At 35.0% G+C, this 20,957-nt stretch overlaps 1 protein-coding gene across 4 annotated transcripts in view; it reads left to right on the top strand.

Moving 5' to 3' along the window:
- The window catches only part of LOC118257413 (cadherin-7), a 90,745-nt gene that overhangs the window by 25,179 nt on the left and 44,609 nt on the right, over nucleotides 1-20,957 (top strand). For all 4 annotated transcript variants that reach the window (XM_050709351.1, XM_035565376.2, XM_035565377.2 and 1 more), the window contains exon 3: nucleotides 17,891-18,185. In XM_050709351.1, the coding sequence (XP_050565308.1) occupies nucleotides 17,891-18,185 (295 nt within the window). The remainder of the gene's footprint in view (nucleotides 1-17,890; nucleotides 18,186-20,957) is intronic.

The following is a 20,957-nucleotide window of genomic DNA, read 5'->3' as shown; positions in this document are numbered from 1 at the left end:
TGGTGCAGACTGAGAGCCCAGGTGCTTTGTCTTGCTTCCAAAATTACTGCCAAGCAGGCAATGAGACTGTGAGGAAGACAGAACGATAAGAGGTGCATCCTGATGACAGATCCTTCTGAGACCTTTAAAGATATAAGGGTCTATCTGCAGACTACACTAAAAATATAAGATATTTACCTTTGAATCAGGAATAATTTTACCTTCTGTGTATTAGACACAGGAGCTCACCGTCCACCTCTGACTATTTCATGCTTTCTTTTTTTACAGTCCTTAGGCTGCAAAGAACAATTTGGAATACAGTTTGGACTGTAGCAGGGAGAGCTAAGAGGTTGTGGATCAGATTCAATTCACCAGAAAATTACTTTGTAAGGTAATCAACAAGATACAGGAGAAACATGCTGCAGCTTAACTATCAAGGTCAGAAGAGTTAAGTTTATTATAGTGAAGAAATTTGTCAGCAATATTACAGAGTTTTCTGGAGTCCAGCATTCTTGCATATGTAAATAACCTTTTCTACCAGAACTCTGACAGAACTGATACAAACTCAGAAGTGCCATCATAGAGAGTACTGGGATGAAACCAGAACTTTTTCCCTGATAACTAATTTGATTTGTTGGAAATAAAAATACTGTAATTATGAATGGCATGACACTTTCTTATTATTTTCTTGGTATCAAAGTGCACCTTTGGTTTTGTTGGTGGCAACAGAAATAACGCAATGAAATAAGCTTATTTATTTATTTATTTATTTTAACTCTAAAGCATTAAGATTCTATTTAATAGTGTTTAGTAGAGGACAGCTTTATTTTCTGTGTGATGAACTGAAAGGCAAAGAGTTTTTCATACTTCTAAAGTTGTTTGTACCATTATCCTTCCTGAAGTTTTGCTGTAATTTTAAATACTTTAAAAAAAAAAAAAAACTTTTTTTTTTTTTAATTATTATTATTTTTACTTCAAATGAAGGTTTGAATACCTTCATGGTGGAGTGTGAGACTGTCAGAAGCAGCAGCATGGAAAATGCAGCTCAGAAACATGAATCTCCACACCTTGGGTGTCTTCACTAAGTACAATACAACAGTCAAATATGTGTCTGATTGTTTGCAGAGTAGCAGAAAATTTGCTCTTAAAAGTGACTGGATAAAATTGTACTTAGTTTCTCAGTAGATGACTTCCATGTGTGAGTCACACCTGCCCATTCTGGAGATAATTTTTCCTACTTATTATTGCTATTAGTCCTGCTGAGCTAACACAGCTGAGAGACAGCAAACTGCATTCTATTATTTCTTGAGTGCCATCCATGGACTTGTTTGTTATGTTCTACTAAGTTACACCTGCACAATCCCATTGTAAGCTAAGGGACCATATATTTTCACAATGAGAACAGAGTCTCAAGATAGCAGGGGTTTTACTTATGTAACCAGAGGCATAATTCATCTTGTGGAATGAGAGTTTGTCTTTACAAGACTCTACCAAGGTTGCAACACAGGAAGCCGATGTATGACTTACCCACTTAGTCTATTTGCAATGTGAATTGCAGAAAGGCATTGCTGTTTTTGTACTACCACTTTTCAGCAAGTAGAACATTAAAAGAAAGCCTGTTTACTGTCTTAATGCCATTTTATGATAAAATTGGTTTACTTTGTTAATTCGGTTTGTTCTTTGCCTCTTAACATTTAACTCACTAGATTCAATATTGAACAACCATTCTCCTTCCACTCCTATCACTATTACCACAATTTTTGATTATATATGAACAGAACATGGCTCTCTTACTCAACTGGCATGCTTTCTCCTCGAGAAAAAATAGAGCAATAAATAGAGCATTCTAGTTCCTATTATACAGTCATTGTTTTTGTCTTCTAGTCTTCCACCTGTTCTAAAAGTAGCTGCAGAGCAAACAAGGATATTCCATATCCAGTGCTGTCATAAGCACTGACCACCAATGTTTGATCACTTTTGTAGACAACACACTTTAAAGTTTATCATGTATCCTTATTTGAAAACAAAAAAATCTTTTTGCTTCCTCTCATTTTATTTATAAAATATGAATAGAGATTAATGGAGAAACAAAATAGGAAGAAGCAATAAAAACATATATAGGAAAAAACAAAGAAACAAAAGAGCTCATCAGGCAACTAGCCAACCACAAACTCCCAGAAGACTATGGGATCTGTGGAACCATTAAGAGGACAAACAGTTTGCCAGTTAGCAATGTGAGGAATAGAGTAAGGCTGAGGAAACACAATTGCATTTGAAAATGTATATAAATTAGAGAAAGGAGAGGAATATAAATTCCAGCTGTGAACTACAAGTTCACAGATCAAGCAGACGTTTGTTTACTTTAGAATGCTTCATTTTAAGTATATTTGAAGCTTATATGTCCTTGATCTTCATCAGTTCAGCTGATCTCCTTGTGATTTTTTTTTTTGTACGTGTGGAAACTTTTATTTATTTGTGTTATTTTCAAAAGCTAGATCTCCTTCATTCATAAATAACTTCTCACTAAACTGCTTTTGTATTTAACCTACAGTCTGCACATCTTTGAAGGGAAAAAGTATGCAAAACCCCACCATAAATAAGAGATTTTTTTTTCATGTGCAGAAAGTTATTATTTGGAAAATGATTATTGAATTAAAAAAATAATATTTTCTTTCTGAAAGTTATTAAATTTTATCAGTATCTATTAATGTACAAAGCTCAAAATTTTATGAATAAGGTTATAATTTTTTTTCCTTAAAAATATAGGAGCAGCTCCTCAATGATTGGAAATTGCTCTCTCCTTGCAGACCACAAAGCTGTGTTGATTTACACCAAGTGAAGCACCTCACAGAACTTCCCTGAGGGGGGTTATTTGGCACAGCTTGTTAAACTGAGCATTTCTTTTAATGGCCTACACAGGAGGTGTAAGACAAAAGTTGAAAATGCTTTGAGTATGAAGTTCTGAACATTACAATTGGTGACAGAAGGCCAATCAATGAGACAATAATCCTATAAAAATACAGAAAGATCAGATTGCTTGTAGAATTAGAATAGCTTTAATATGGATGTATGCAAAGGGATAGCAAAAGAGTTGGAAAGTTTCCATCTGCTTTGTATACAAAGTGATTAGATTGTGATCACTTAGTCCAAGAGGATAGAAATGATGCACAATTCTGCCAGGATAAGACATGCAAATTGGATCAATTAAGCTTTGAGAGTGCTCAGACAATCTGGTAGAGAAGTTTACATGCTGTGTCAAGTGAAACTTAGCAAAGATCAGTCTTGAATGCTGGGGGCAAGCGTTACAGTGATTTAAACTCTAATCTCCAAAGGTAATCCACTGTTTTAAGATTTCTTTATAAAAGAAAATGATCAGATAGCTTAATAAAAGACCCCTTAGGATGTTCTTGATGGTATATATATACAAGAAGTACGACAGAAAAATTAGTAACAGTCAGCTAATGTTAACAATTTAAGATAGATGAGAATAGATTCAGATGGCTGATCTTGTTTGCAGTTAATGGAATATATAATACTAACATCTTATATACCTTCATGATACCTTACAACCCCATGCAATGCAACAGGGTTGGGGCAGAGTGGCTGGAAAGCTCTGCAGAGGAAAAGGAACCGGAGTTGCTGATTGATGCTCACCTGAACATGAGCCTGCAGTTTGCCCAGGTGGCCAAGAAGGCCAACAGCATCCTGGCTTGTATAAGGAATACTGTAGCCAGCAGGACCAGGGAGGTGATTGTACCCCTTTACTCAGCTCTGGTGAGGCCTCATCTCAAGTTCTGTGTTCAGTTCTGGGCCCTTAACTTCAGGAAAGGCATCGAGGCCCTGGAACATGTCCAGAGAAGGGCTACGAAGCTGGTGAAGGGCCTGGAACACAAGTCCTATGAGGAGCAGCTGAGGGAACTGGGGTTGTTTAGTCTGGAGAAGACGAGGCTCAGGGGAGACCTTATTGCTCTCTACAACTACCTGAAAGCAAGTGGTGGGGAGCTGGGAGTCAGCCTCTTCTCACAGGTAACTAGTGACAGGACTGGAGGGAATGGCCTGAAGTTGCAGCAGGGGAGTTTAGGTTGGAAATAGGAGACATTTCTTCTCAGAAACAGTAGTCAGGCATTGGAACGGGTTGCCTAGGGAGGTGGTGCCATCACCCTCCCTGGGGGTGTTTAAGGAAAGGTTGGACTTGATGCTTACAGACATGGTGTAGTGGGTGACAATGGTAGTAAGATGATGATTGTACCAGATGATCTTGGAGGTCTTTTCCAACCTTAATGATTCTATAATGACCACAGTGCTTCAGAAGCAGGGAGTGTTCTTGTAAGAAAATCATTGCCTGTTCCATTTTCATTGAACCAGACTATACTCAGAATGGAAACAAAGTTGAAATGGTCATTAGACAGAGGTGTTCTAATTTTATCAGGGACTAGTTAAGAATTTGAATTATGTACCCTATGCAAAATCTTGTATACTGCTAAAAGAACATATAGTATTAGATAATCAGAGGGGTCTTTATGTAAATGAGAAACTCTCAATATATGTGAAGTACTGGAGCCTTCATAAATGTTTTTTTGAAGGAATACTTTGAAGATTTTCAGTAGAATCCAGATGGTTTTCAGAATTAGAAACAGGTCTGCAACATTTGAATTTTAATGTAGATTCAACAGGTACACATGACCAACATAAAATAATATCTGCCTCATAATCATCATTTGTTCATCAATGGCAAATACACTGATTGTGTTGCCAGCATTTAATGGTAGTGACTAAGAAACATAGCAAGAATGTCTTATGGTGAAAACACAAAGAACACATTAAAAAATCCTGGGTTGGCTTTTTTTTTTTTTTTTTTTTTTTTCTGAAAAACGAGTGAAATTCAGTTTTAATCCATAACTACCTTCTCTCATAATTTTAAATGTCAAAATATGATTTAAGGAATCAAGGTGTAATGACTGCATAAGAATTTGCTGAGATTGTCTTTATTAAGCACTCCTCATACTCACCAAAATAGAAAAAGGCATCAGGAGATCATTGTCCTTTTTGTACAGCTGTTAAAATCCCTCTAAGCTGGAAGGCTTTATATACAATTAACCTAGCATTGTTCGTGTTAAGGCAGTTCATTATGATTTTGAAATACCAATGCATTATCCTCCCCCTCAAATGTTTTTTTTTTAAAACAGCATAAAATACAGGCATTAAAAGCATTTTTTTTCCCCAGCCCTTAATCCTATGGAGTGAAAATGTCCATCAAAATATGAATTACTATCTTGAGATCAGCCCTGGTAGACCTGTAAATTTTAATAGTTAAAAAAAAAAAAAATAAGAAGAAATCAAACCTTTTAAAGTATTTATTCACAAGGGATCAACTTAAATGATCAGAACAATTTAAAACAGACTTTCAAACATCCATATTTATTGTGCATATCCTACTTCTTGTTCTGAATACTGAACAACTACATTGTGAACTTAGGTAATGGAATCACTTAAGCTTTCAATGGTGCTTCTTACAATTAGTCAATGTGATGCACATTGCCGTTTATTAAAGCACCCTTTCTTTGCTCAGGGATTAAGGCTCAGGTTCAGAACGGTGCTTATGCGTATGCTCAGCACAAGATTCCATAAGTGTTAAGCAAGTCCTGAAATGTTTGAGGATGACACAAATGAGGATGCTTTTTTAACCCAGAGAATTATAAAATACAGATTTACTTTGATGTAACATAGTGTTAAATTTCCTTACTCTTCTGAGTAAACTTTGAACAACAAGCTGTTAATTAACTAGTCAACATGGATGGATGGATGGATACGGATATTACACACAAACACTTTGGGGTAAAAATGAATGTGATAAACCACCTTAAGTGAAATATATAAGTGTAAGGAAAAGATAAAAATTAAAGGAACTAGTCCTATAAGCTTCTGAGAAAATAATAACTTATTTGTTATTCAGTGTTTCACCTTAAAAAGTCTGAACTTCATTGTTATTAATCAGTCATAACAGTTAATAGAAAGCACTACAGAAATGTTACAGAACTTAATCAAGCCAGATTGAAAAGAGATTCTAAATGAAATGCAAACACACTGCTAACAGTAATGTGTTTTGAGATAATAAGTTAACCAAGGGGTTCTTCTGCTCTTTTTAAGTGAACTTCTAGTTTTAAGTCACTACACGAGGGTCTAGAGGAAGGTATCTAAAACTGTGTTTTGTTTGGCCATTCATTGCTTTCTCATATTATACTTTCATACTAACAATGAAATTATAATGCTTTACTATATATTTTCATTGCTATCCTTTTCAAATAAAATAGTTTACACATATTAAAATATTATAGTACAATTTATATTCAAAATTGTCTGTTCTTGCTTTATTTCCTTGACCCACTGTCAGCTCTGAGCAGATATTACTGTTTCCCCTGCATACCTCTCCAGGGACTATAGTTATGTGTGATATGAGCATTATGTCAAATTCTTAATCTCGCATTTTAAATCTGGGAGTGGTCCCATTGATCTCAATGGGAATACTCATGGGATTAGGTTGCAGCTAATGCTTTGAGAAATATCTGGGTGGTGTGAAATATTTTATAACATATAATCAACATAATTATATGAAGAATTGTTCTATATCATTTGAAATTGACTATAAGTCTGTCAGGAAAGAGAGCACTAAGGATTGCATTTGTCCAAACTTATAAAATTTTATGACTGTTTTCACAAAAGTCAATATTAATTTAATATTTACAAAGCAAAATACAATAAAAATGCCAATGTTTTGACATGTATATTATCATTTCTGTAAGAAAATAAAAAATATAATCTAGATGTCAACCAACATATTAATTCTGCTTTGTTTTAATAGTTTCATAAATTTTATTTAGTAAGTCCTTAACTGTTTGCAGAGAATTAAAGGTTAGTGTGTCTGTAGATGTTGTTAATTATTTTTTTTATGATTTTTTTTTTTTTTGTAATTAAAATGATCAGATTGTGCTGTCTGCCATAGTCCAGTACTCTATAAGCTTCTATAGTCACAATTTTTCACAGTTTACAGTTAAACATTTTACAGTTGTCTTCTAGACTGTTAGAAGTTAGGGTTTCAGCACTTCCTATTAGCACACAAGGTAAGATTACAAGTGGAGTTTTAGTAGCATTAACTTTCAAGAGCAAATGAAATTTCAGGAGTGGATACAACATAAAAATAAACATACACACACACACAAAGAAAAAGGAAATGGAAAAGGAAATGGAAAAGGAAAAGGAACATAAAAGAAAAAGAAAAAAAAAAAGAAAACAAATAAAAGAAAAAGGAAAAAAGACAAAGAAAAAACCTCTACACCCTCCAGGAATCTGTTTCCTAGTACTTGGTACTAATGTTCTTTGGAATCAGGCTCCTATGAGAAAATCATTATCAACCAAGCAGTGCTGCAAGCCATTTTGGATAGTTGAAGCAGAAAAAGGATAATCACACTAAACTATAGATCAGTAGTTTGATAAAGAAGACACTGTATGAAGGTATAATTTCTACTCGAAAATGAAGTCATTCAGTATAAGTACATACCTATCTCATAAAATACTTTAATGCCAAATGAGTTTTTGTTTGTAAATTTGGTATTATTGATATGAATAGTTCAACAAAAAAGTGTGTGATTATTTTCCCACTCAGTGCTATTACAGCTAATTGTTTAGATTACAGAGTTAGAGATGAAAAAAAAAATCTTTAATATGCTCTCATCTTCTTTGGTTGAAATGCCAGACCTGAATTATGGATAAGTAGAAAAAGTGATAGGGGAGAAAAAACTTGATATTCTTTTTTTATTTCTGTTTCCAAGAACTGGAAAAAACAGAAGTATTAATTTTGCATTATGTCAGGTGCATAGATTCTGCAATCAACATCGTTTTCCCTCCTGACTCCCCTTCTTTCGTGTACTACAAGGTAAAGTGCATTTATGCATTTTCTGGACTTTCAAAAACAAATAAATAAATAAAATCCAAAACTTTAATATCATAAATAATTAATAAAAATATTAATATGTTAATATATAATGCTATAAGAACTGAAAAAAACATGCATATATACATGTATAAATATTTATCTTTCATTTAAGGAAATTATGTATATTAGAAATAGTTCCTTAAGTATATTAAATTTACGTCCGTAGGGATTGTTAGATACATAGTGGGGAAGTAATCTGAGAAGAATAGTAAGTGAAGTTTCTTGAAAACTGTTTCTGTAAGATGCTACACGTGCATAAACCTTTTCAAGTCTATGGACATCTGCAAGCCCAGAGATATTCTTCTATGGGGTGTGCTAGGGCCTTTGGTATGTTGCATTTTATTTGCCATGTTGCATTTTTTAAACCTGTTCACTTTCATAAATGCTACATGTTGGGAATGCAGGAAGAGAGCATCCTTTATTATACTGCTGAAATAAAGAGCAGTGACTTTAGGAGAATTTTCTCTTATAGCTTCAGTGATTCTTGGCAACAAAATAAATCAAATCGCTGCTCTATACTAAAACAATGCATTTCCTGGTCCAGTAAGTATTTGTATCATGAAAATACTAGTGGTATGTATAAAAGAGAACTTAGTCTCTCTCTTCTAATTATAAATAGATGCAGAGACCCCTATACAGCTAATAAGAACAATTACTCAGGAATTCATAAATAGAATTTCACTCCAGTGGTATTTTCATGTGATTTAATCAAAAAATAAATCTATTTAGATTGAAGCAGAAATAGTTTTTGTTTTGTAATTCAGAGAGCAAATCCACTACTCTATGGCTTGGTTTGTCAGTGATACAATTTCATTGAAAAACTCAGAATAAGAACTCCAAGGAATAAATACTGGTGTACTGAGAGTGTTTTGAAAAAAATGTGATATGCATATTATTTACATAGGAAAAAATTTGGAACACTGAAAAAACTTGAAGTGTGTATGTGGGGGAAAATCAGGCCTGTTTTCCACTCCAACCATGTTATGTTGCATGCAGGCTCTTGGTGGTGCTACAATACAGTATTGTTGGCCCTCTCCCCCTAGTAGATATTATGCAATTAGTACATGGTGATGCAGAGTATACAGATGGCTTTTACCTCCCAAAGCTGCCAAACTGTCCTTTAAGAGTGTGAATGACAAATAGTTTTGGAGAGTGACATGCCATGATGATGGCCCATTAAAACTCTTCAAGAATACTCAGCCAGATACATATGCCCACTCAGCTCCATCTACAGCAGCTGCTTCTGAGTTCCTCCTGTAGCTGCACTATCTTAATGGGCTGGCTGCACGAGTCCCTGTTGCCACAGGGCGTTTCATTCTCTTATTAAAACTGGGGGGGGAGAGGCACAGATTTATGTGTACATCATCTGCAGAAGTAGGAAAAGAAGACACAGTAAGGAAATACATGTATATGAGTGCGTGCATATGTATGTATATATGCATACACACACATACACAGGCATTGTGTTTCTATATGTACATGATCGCTATCGGCCTATATAAAGAATTGTTATACATGTATACACAAATAGAAAACACTATAGAAATAACTGAGTATTATTAAAATAAAAAAGTCAAAAATGTGATATGGTTGCTCTTATCACATCCAGTTTTCTGTATTTCTTATTAATTATTCAGCTCACTAGCCTTTAGATGACAGTTTCTTTTATTCCTAGGGGATCCTTTCATCTGAACTTTGTCATTCACTTAGAAGCCTTGGGGGCTTAATGAGATACTAATTGGAATGTTATGAAGTATAAGTCTTAGACTTTTGGTACTTCTATTTTGAATTTTGTTTGAATAATAATCATCAAGGAGTTAAAAAGTTTCATTGTTCTCTTTTCTGCTTCACCCTCCTTTTTAAAAAAGTTGGCAAAATCAAACATTCACTTTGCTTCCTGTCATTGAGTTGTTAAGGTTATTATCCTCTTGGAGCATTGATCAGTCACTAGAGAGTGTAACGGCTATATACTTTTTTCTGAACTCTTCCACAGACATATCTGAACTTTTGACTGGGGAACCAGCATGGGGGAAGAAGGAGACAGTGAAGCCTAACTGCTTATTCCAAATTTGATGATGGGAGACATGTCTGAGGAAATTAATAAAATTCTTATTATTTTAATTTCTTAGGCATAGAAGCATGCATTCTGTAGCAGCAAGAAACGGTTCAGAATGTAAATTAATAGGGCAAATAATTATTTTTTCAAGAATGATACCTAGTTCATTTAGAACAGGCTGATACTTAAGCTACCCTCCCTGCCCCTCAGCCAGTTTTCTTTATTTGCTCCCCTGATTCCAGAATTTTAATTCCGTTGACAATTTAAATCTCACCCTCTATTTTCTTTTTACTTCAGAGTAAAAAAAAAAAAAAAAAAAAAAAAAAAGACACCTGATCAGATTTAGGTTATCAGCCTTTTTTTTTTTTTTTTTTTTTTTTAATCATTTTTGCATTACACACAACATGAAAAGACGTTGAAAGATGTTGGTAGCACTATACAACATTACTGTGACTGCCTAACACCATTCAGTCACTGACAAAAACAGCTCAATTACTATTTTTTGATTTTGTTTCATTAGTACTTTTTTTTCAAATTTTTTTCATAATGTTTCCTCTTATTTCAACTTGTTGTTTTTCCTTTTCTCTGTGTCCTTTTGTCCTCCTCTTCACGTTCCATCTCCTCTACCCCATCACATCCCTTTGAGGTCTTTCATCAGTCTGTTTCCCATTCAGCTTCTCTGCTTGTCCCTCAGAACTAGCTATGTTCTCATACGTGTTTTTGTTGTTGTTGTTTGCTTGTTTGTTTTTAATCTCTAGTTCCTCTCTCCTCTCTTTAACCTATTTATATATTTATTCATTTATTTTATTTATTATCATGCATCTACATGAATACTTTGACTTTAGATAGAGCGTTATTCTTACTGGCTATATATACACTGTTGAATATGAAGACCTCTAAGCCCAAGATACACAAACAACATATAATTTGCCTGCAGGAGGTCTATTAAAGACAAGCTGTGGGGTGACACAGCTGGTACTCCCAAAGGGATGTTCTCTGATTTTACCTCGAAGGTGAAATGCACTCGTGATATGTAACCTCTCATTATGCATGTGACTTTGGGATGTTCTCGGATAGATATATTAGTTTGTGGTCATTTGTAGGACAGCAGTGTTACCAGATGCAATATAACAGAGGATTTGGAGACTGCCTGAGTTCAGACAGACTATAAGGATGATGCTGGGAATGAAGAGATCTCAGGAATGTCTTGGACCTCAGTCATTACAGCAGCTCTTAGGTCTTCTGTCAGCTCTGGGCGCTGTAGGTGCAATTTTCAGGGGTTTAGTTCAGAACAGAGTAGAAATTTTGTCTAGGTTGACTGGGTTTTGAACAAGGCTGTCACAAGCTCCTTGTATTAGATAAATATAATGTGGTTATGCTGTGATCTGCAGCATGGGACCCCGCTGCATTCCCATGTGTCTTTGCTCTTTCCTGACAAGGAGAAAGTCCAGAGGCAACAAAACAGTACATGAAATTGCTAGTATTTCAAAGTGGCAAATTTTGCCACTGTGGCACTGTTGTCTGTACTGGTTCCCTATCATATTGATAACATTCCTGAGATGAGGAAACAGGCAGCATAAGTATGTACTCTCAAATTTCTTCTATTCAATCTCCCTTTTATTAAAAATACTAGGGATTTGGGGTATAACCATTTATGTTTACTTGATCTCTTGTCCTTGATAATCATCTGTTATGCTGGAAGCACAGAACTTAGAACAGAGTATTCCATTCTGAGACCAAGCTTGTACTATAGTTTTATATAAGTTAATAAAACCAAAAGCAAACAAAAGCCCTCCATTTTTATTTTATTTTATTTTATTTTATTTTATTTTATTTTATTTATTTTATTTTATCATTTCCTCAATGTTTCTTGGAGGAAGGAAGGAAGGAAGGAAGGAAGGAAGGAAGGAAGGAAGGAAGGGAGGGAAAAACTCATCACCTGCTGAATAATGTTTTCACTGCCTAGGTATGAAATGAATCATGTGAATCACAAGGCTTTGCTGACATCAACAAAATGTTGAAAAATCTGTTTCTGTCCCACATTACTTTTGTAATGAGACCAAAAAAAAAGAAATTCAAAAAGATGTCTCAAGCTGTTGATAATGAAATACAGTTACAGTTTACAAAAGTGAGACTTTCATAGCTTTCTCTGAAAACAGAAACAATATCAATAACTAATGTTTGTAAGGCTCTTACGCATGGTGATATGTGCACAAACTGGATTTAAATGCTGACTCCGTTGCCTATGCTCCACTTTAAATATTAGTTATTGACATAAAATTGTTCCAAATCATCAGTACTGAACCCTTAGTTATCCTGAGTTAATAAATATAACATCATTTATAAAAAAATACTGAAAATACAAATGTCTATTAATTTATGAGTTATCACAATTCAAAACACTTATTGACAGTCATAATCTGAGTGGAAAAGGCATTTTAAAACCTCAGAACAGAAGTTTTAAGATCTTTGCTGTTGTGATGAGAACAATTTAAAAGAAACAATCAAGTTAAGTCTTTGCTTGTAATAGCCTACTTTCCTTCATTTAGCAATTACATGTTTAATATGTATACAGCTGACAAGCTCCCTTGCTATATCTTCCCTAAAAGCAGTTGGGGCATACTGTATCTGAAGACAAGAGTGCTTTTCTCCCACAGTCAATTCTGTGGAGTTTTGTGCTAGAAAGTTTTGGTTATAAAATAGACAAGAAGATTACTCATAGCTTGGTGTTCTTTCTTTTTTTCTTTTTTTTTTTTTTCCCTTCCTTGTTCCTCCGTGCTTTTAGAGACAAGGCAGAAATAAAACTACCGTTTAGCCACTTCCACATCACCAAGAAGTACAGATGTCTGCACAATCATGAGTCATATTTTTATTTCTTTCCTCCCTTTCTAGCTGCTTGCACATCAAGAAAGGAAAGAGTGCAAGCAGGCAGGCTCTCCTTCTTGAGAAAACTTCAGTTGTTTTGCAAATAAATGACTTTTTCTTCTGGCATCAGGGAGATATGGAGCTGGGTTTCACTGAAGTATCTCGTTTGCTATGTCTGTCCCTTTGCCATCATTACTGTGTGATCCTGCTGCTGCTGCAAACCTCCTCATGTTCTCTCTCTGCTTTTCTTCTTCATCCAGATTCAGCCCTGAATCTGTAGAGTCTGCAGTGAAACATCATCCATGCTACCACAGTGAGGAACTTCTATAAAGTGAGATCTTTGAAGGAGAAAAAAGGAGAAGAGCATATGAATGTTGTATCTACTTTAAGGGAGCCTGAACAGAAAATCAGAGCAATAGAAAACCTCTAATTCAGAACTCAGACAGATCAGTGGTGGCCAGATAAATTGTTTTTAATGCATTGCAGTACCTCTGCTTACTGATAAAAATAAATGTCCTTCTCTACTGAAAACACTGCATTAGCATACTTTAATGGCAAGTGATGCAAACTACAGATCTGCACCTACAAATGCATTAAACCCAAAAAGCTATTGAGTATTCAGGATCTTGAAGGAAACATAATATTTAGGTTTGAGTATTCCCTAGAATATTCATGATTCTAAGAGTCCAAATAAGCATAAATCTTTGGGTGAGACAGTATACTAAGCATTTACTGCTGCAGAATGAGAAATGTATGTGAAGACAAAATTTTATTCATCACGGGAGTTAGGGTAGACATGCCTTTGCTACTGAGTCAAACTGACTGCTCTCTTCTATCACGCATATCTAAACAAGCATTTTCTAAATCTGAGGGGAGATTTAGAGCTTGGTTTAGAAGATTTAAGTGCTCTCTTTTTAGTTTGATTTCATAGACAGTAGAAGATACTCAGTAAGTTCTCTTCTAAAATAAATAAATAAATAAATAAGCTCGCTTCTAATAAGCACTCACACTCTCTGCCTCCACAAAGCTTGTGTAGCTTTCCTTATTATATCTGTTTGCTCTCTGTTAACCTTTGCAGAACTTCAGAAGTTGTTCTCCTGTCTAAAAAGCATCCTCTCTTTCTGCAAAAGCTTGCTGCTTTCTTTCTCTGTTTTCTGTGCAGTTTATTGCAGAGAACACCCAACACCAAAACACCTAACATCTTCATGTTGTATGTATGTGGAATCTACCAAGGAAGCAATAGGATGTGGACCATGATGGATATTTCATGGAGGTGGCAATGGGTGGAATGAATTGGAAGCATGAAAACAATCTATAGCATTCCCCTTTCAGAATGCAGCAGCAGGAGAAATGAAGATGCCTTACACCATGGCTTAGATTTCCATCTTTTCAAAAGAGCTGTACAAGGACGAGAAATTATTTTATTTGAAATATATTTTTTTTTGCAAACTGCTTCTGAAAGAAAATCTTTCTGTGATATTCCAAAATGAGATCAGATGAAATTTACCCAGTGAATCTTTAAATCTTCCATGTCTCTTGAAACAAGAATTTGAAGTTGAGTTTGTCTTGCTCCTCTGATATTAATGTCATTGTGTTCAGCTGAGCTGCAGTTCTGACTGCTATATGGATCTCTCTGTAGAAAGTATCAGGAGCAACAGACAATCTAGTAGATGGCACAGATATATTTCTGAAGCCTACAGATTTTTCTGGAATCTTCCTGTAAAGTACAACTGTTCTGTGGACTAATAGTATTTTGGACAAATACCGTCAAATCAATTACAGGAAAAAATAACAATATGTACTTAATCAGAGATCTCATACTTAAGTGTGCTTCTTCATTAACAAATAAATAAATAAATAAAAGGAAATAATGCATTTTCTAAAGACAACTTTATAAGGAAAATATCAATTCTCACTTCATAGACTCTTAATATAAATAGCTGGACAAATAGAGGTGATCTCAAAACTGCACCAAACATATATCTGGATTCTGTAAGAATAGCTTATTTTTGTATTGTTTTCTTGTGTTGTAGTTTAAGTGACCTCACACTGACTCTAAAATACACACAGAAATGTTGAGACAAATCTTTGAGAGTGTTTTACATAGAATTGATTATACCATAGTACAAGAAATGAACTAATTCTTTATCTACATCACCTTCCCTGGGGTTAAGTAGGTAGAGAATGGTGCTTTAGTAACTTGAACACGGGCCAGTGTTATTTTATAAAGGCTAAGTAGAAAAAAAAAAAAATAGAAAATAACAAAAGATTCAAAGAAGTTTTATTACTCAGAACTTCAACCTTGGAGTAAAAAAGGCCATTGCTAATCACTTTACTAATCCGTTTGCAGTTTTCTACCAAGGCATAGTTCCAAAAAGTAGCTTCTGTTCAGTATTTCACTCCAGGGCACCAATCACTGTAGTGCAATCCATGTGGAGATTTATGGACCTCAGAGTGGAACACCTTGAAAACAATGTGTTAATCAGAAATCTACTGTGTGAGCAAATGGGAAATGCTGAAGCTACAGATTTCCTTTTTTCTCTGGGATGTGAAAGCCTTAGTCAGTGCATCTTTGAGGATTTACACTTCTGTTCTCTCCCCTGAAGGTATCTTTTCTTTTGAAACACTGCTAGAAAGTTACTTAGGATTGGTCTTGATATAAATCCAATGTGAAAAGGAGGTTGTGCAGCCCTGCAGTGTGAGACCCAGGCGTGAGTGTTACAGTATGACGGACTGACAGGTGAGGCTTCATTACTATGAGGTAGAGCGAAGTTGTTCTCGGCAATTTCAGGTGTGGACTCAGTTCCCTTACCTGCCTGAAGAGATCTACTTTCACAGCTCTAACCTTCAGACAACTGCTCTACCTGATAAACAGCACTTCCTTAAGTATGCCACAGAAAGTGGAGTAATTCTTACAGAGATAATGGGAGCATTAAAGCCACCACAGGAAGACCAGTTCTCTACTAGAACATGATATATGGAAAAAACTGAATTTCTTCAGGCAGAAAAATGCATTGAATCTTTGTACCCCATAGTTTCAGTTCTTAGCTAATGTGATGCTCAATATTTCAGTCTATACTGCAGTAATCTGGGTATGTAGGGGAAACTACACAAAGCCTCTGCAGCACACAAGAGAACCCAGAAAATGTGCCTTAGGAAAACAAACAAGCAAACAAACAAAAGCCACACAACCAAACAAACGAATAACAAATCAACAACAACAAACAACAAGCCAAAGAGATTCTTACTTGCATACACCACCGTTCCTTTTTAAGAAGGATGAGTATTCCTTCCTGTCAAGTTTGAAAAAACAGCAAGAGCCACAGCTACCAGATTTGTGAGGAGAACAGCTGTATAGTTTAGTGAGTGAACTCATTATGGCTGAGGAATAGGCAGTTCTGTGGATATTCAAAGAGACTTGGTGTGAAATACATTTTCCCTTGATCTGCTCACAGTGTCAGCATTGACTACACCTTAGTGTGCTAAGAAGCAGGACTTTAAAGGATTGGGAAGCTCCACCAAAGAAATCTCAGAATTGTTTAGGTATCTCAGGAGTTAGGAAGCAGTCGAATGACTGCTATATTTTGAAAGCTATATTTTGAAATAATGTACCTAATCTTCTTTAGATACCCCACTTTTGTTTTTTGATCCACTCTGAAGCTCAGATTTCATTCTTGTCTTAAAAGAGAGAGGAAGTGCACTGTAATTGCATGAGATACCCTGACTGTGTAAGACAGTGTAAATGAACTAATGTGTAAGAAATAGGCAGGTTTTTACCCATCTGAAAAATTCAAAACTGATCACCAGTTCTTCCCTGCTGAAATAGAAGAAGGTTTTGCAGCTGTACGAAGTTGTGCCTGAGACAGCAATTTACTGCAAGTGCATTCTGGAAGTAATTACTATATCAAAGATAATCCCAACAGAGGAGGGAAAAAAAAGACCTTCTCAGTGGAGGACATTGTAATGATGATGACAGTAGAGTTACCTCCAAAACCAGTGTGATATGGAGTTAAGAGCAGTTACAAAGTAGACAAGAGAGAAAGAATCTTATCATCTTTAATATTCTCCTCAGCTATTTAAAAATATTGAACAGTTATTGTGTGTGTGTTACTTTGACATGACATCTAGATCAATTATATTGTTGATACAAGTTTGAAAAGTATATCAGAGGTGTTTGAGCCTGCATTCTGTAACAGGAACATGGGACTCAGTAGACATAAAAGAGCTACAAAAACTATGGAACCTTGTTCCATGACTTAAAAGAGCCTTCATGATGAGGAAGAAAGCTCCTTTCTGTAAAGATGTCTTGCAGTTTCAATGGGAGATACATTTTGACCCAGGGAAACTACACTTGTCATTTGATATTCAGTCAGCGTTAGGACATTTCTTCGTCTTTCTCAAACTTTGTATTATTCTGAAGTAAGATGACAGAAAGCAAGATATGGAAGTGAAGCTACAGGTCCATTGCATAGTATTGAGAAACCTATTGGCCAGTTCATTCTATTCATTTGATATATTTTAGTGAACTACACAGTAAACAGTGTGGAAAACAGTATGTGGTTTCCCATACATGCATAGGAGTAAACAAACACTGACATTTAGTTTATAATAACATTTATTTGAAGTCACACCCTTCAGTAGAACAATAAGCAGAAACCAAAAGTCAGTTACATTTAGGGGGGAGTAAAGTAATGGTTATAATAATAATGTGTGTGTGTGCGTGGCTATGTAAAACTTCAGAAGGAGAAGACTATAAGTCGATATAAAATGTATTTGAAAATGAGATGTTTGCAGAAAGGAATGAAATTGTCTTGCTCAGAAGAGTAAGCTGACAGATTCTAATACTCCCTCATGTGCTGTGCCTGATAAACATTCAGCTTATCTTTCCAAGAACAATAAAATTTCATGTACTACTGCTCGACATAAGAATTATTTTTACATATCTCCATGCCACTGACTCTCTTGTAAGTTAATCTCATCTCTCATCAATTTTTCACCAGCTTCACTCTGATGTTGATAAAGGAGATGGTTCCATCAAATACATCTTGTCAGGCGAAGGGGCAAGTTCCATTTTCATTATTGATGAGAACACAGGGGATATTCATGCTACAAAGAGGCTGGATCGAGAAGAGCAGGCCTACTACACACTCCGAGCACAAGCACTAGATAGGCTGACTAATAAACCGGTGGAACCAGAATCTGAGTTCGTCATTAAGATTCAGGACATCAATGACAATGAGCCAAAATTTCTGGATGGTCCTTACACTGCTGGAGTTCCTGAGATGTCTCCTGTGGGTAAGTGCAAAATACACTGTCGATGTTGTGGGAAATTTTTTCCTATTGCCTTTTTTAAAATTTCATTATTTTTTACTGTATCACAGTAAGTTACTTAATTATCTATGAGCCACCTGCAACAGTTATATATTTCAAGGCTGAACTGAAAAAAGCATACTAGATTAAGTATTTACCCCTCGATAATGTTGTGAAACTCAAATTGCTATTCAGGGACTCAGATAAGCATTTTATGACGTATTTCTCATTCCAGTGCCCAGAGGCTTTGTCTTGTAATTCTCATTAACAATAATAAGTTTCACACCTATGCTATGGTACTCAGAAGTGATAATATATCATTTTGTTCAGATAAAGTCTGTTCTTAACAAATTCTTCACATTCCTGTTAATGCATAACATTTTTGGTAAGTGCTGCATATATTGGTAACAGTTTATTGTGTATCTTTTCTAATACTCAAATCCAGCTCTCTGGAAAATATATGCAAGTAGCAGATATTGGGGTACAGCTGGGGGTAGTTGGTAAAATTCCAGTGGAATCAGAGAAGAATAGCTGTTAGAGGCTTCAGACCCTCTCTTAGAAAAGGAGTGAAGCTTCTGTTCCTGAGTTTGAATTATAAAAGAATTTCAACATCAAATACACCATCTCTTCATTTTAAAGAGAACAAATGTTTATCTGTTGTCAGGTGCTTGTGTTCCTTCAAAACCTGTCTGATTCAAGCCAGATAAGAATTTTGCCCAGAGACATTTTGTTGAATTTTAGTTTATCTTGAAGTTCTAAATACAAGCATGACATTAAAAAGCATAAGAACTTCATCTATGTCAGTGGAAATACATGTATGGGAATTCTTACCTCTGGTTAAGAAAGTTTTATGGTGATCGAAAGTAGGAATGTCTTTGTTTGACTGATTTTAGACCATAGCAAAATTTGACACTCCTAGGTAAGCTGCCAATATAGAATTTGCTGTAGTGTTCTCAAGACATTTTTTATATTTTTATTTTTATTTTTATTTTTATTTTTGGACACTGAACAATGCCTCTAAATTAGAGCTAGAGAGAGAAGAAAGAAAGAAAGAAAGAAAGGAAGGAAGGAAGGAAGGAAGGAAGAGAGTATTCCCTGCCTGTTTGCCCTTCAGCAATCATCAGTCAACACTGCTTTTACATTTGAATCTCAATTTAGGAGCCAATAGAATATTAGTAAAACAATGCTAATGAGTTTTCTATTTATTTATTTTACTAACCAGTGAGCTATCTCTTATTTGATACTTGGCACTTATTCATTATCACTCAAACACTATGTGAATAACTGAAGAAGCAGTAGCATCCTTGGAAAGAAGGATGGACACCATAGCTTTTGAGCAGCATTAGGGTGGATATGATATCGTGATACATTGCCGAGAACTTTTTCCTACTGAACTTGGCAAAAATAATCAGATAATATAAGACTATAAAACCTATATTTAGCACTGTAAAAACATGCTCTGTAAATATATATATATATATATATATATATATATCAATTGATGTTTTGTTTTAGGATTTGTTATCTGTAGAATGCTACAATAATTAGATTTTTACACCTTTGTCCTTCTCCTTTAAGAATAGTATCTCTTAATTTCCCTCTTGGATGAGTTACCACTTTCCTGTCCTGCACTGATATATTGACATATGAACAACTCCTGTAAATATCTGAGGTTTGCCTATACACACAGATCCTTGCCCCAACCTCCCACAGATGTTCCATTTGTTCCAAAAACACATTGGGAATCAACTCTTGGGAAGTGCACGTTAAACAGTGGGTGATATAAGGACTATTTTTCAAAATGAGATGGTTTTGCATATTTTGATGAATCTTTACCACATGAATGTTTGAAAGAAATTCTATCCTGTATGGACAGCAGCACCAAATATATGTTCAACTTCGGTAGAATATTGTACAAAGTTATCATTAACTGTACCTTGTGCAGTCTCTAAGATCTATGTTGAGGCAGGGCAGTTTCATCTTCATGAACTTCCTGAAACTGTACATTTAAAATATCTTCACTGTTTGTATCACACATCTACTGAATACTGAAATATTACTAAATTAAGGATTACCATGAAGTGCTTATGTGACACTTGTCTTCCATAGTTACATAGATCCATAGTTTATTCACATAACACAACTTTTAATTAACCACTCAGAGCATTTGTGAAATATTCAAGAGAAACAAAGTATATTTTTCTTCTATTTTGCATAAAATTATATCAATGACAATGATTTTTAATTGGATATTTAACAAAATGAAAGAGATCACAGGATTATAAACCTGAATTAACTATAAAGCTAGAACTATCACCTTTAACCTTAAGGATGGTTACGCAAGTGTAATGATTCTGTATTATATTTGGCAAATATTTTAGGGCATTATCTAAGGCTAATTGAAGTCAATCTTTTCTGTTATTTGAAATGACTTCGGGTGAGGTTCAAATTATATTTGGGTCTGGTCCAATTATACTGATTAAGTTGAATAAGGTAAATATCTTGATGGCTTATAAATCTATTCATAGCAAACCCTCAAAGATATGGCTTATCTGAAAATCATATATATTTAAGTATTCATTTTACTTAAAAACATCTGGCAGTTTTATATTTCAAACAAAAAATTGTAAATCATACTTAAAAGAGTATTAAAAGAGCATTACTGCGATGTGTGATGTTGTACACAAAAATAGCTGATGTGAGACAAACCCATTTGGCTTATAACCAAGAGAATTGGCAATAAAAAATCCAATGAAC

This window comes from Cygnus atratus, chromosome 2, assembly GCF_013377495.2.
Source record: "Cygnus atratus isolate AKBS03 ecotype Queensland, Australia chromosome 2, CAtr_DNAZoo_HiC_assembly, whole genome shotgun sequence".
Lineage (NCBI taxonomy): Eukaryota > Metazoa > Chordata > Aves > Anseriformes > Anatidae > Cygnus > Cygnus atratus.
Note: the sequence above shows the minus strand (reverse complement) of the source record. Positions and strands in the feature narration are given on the sequence as shown.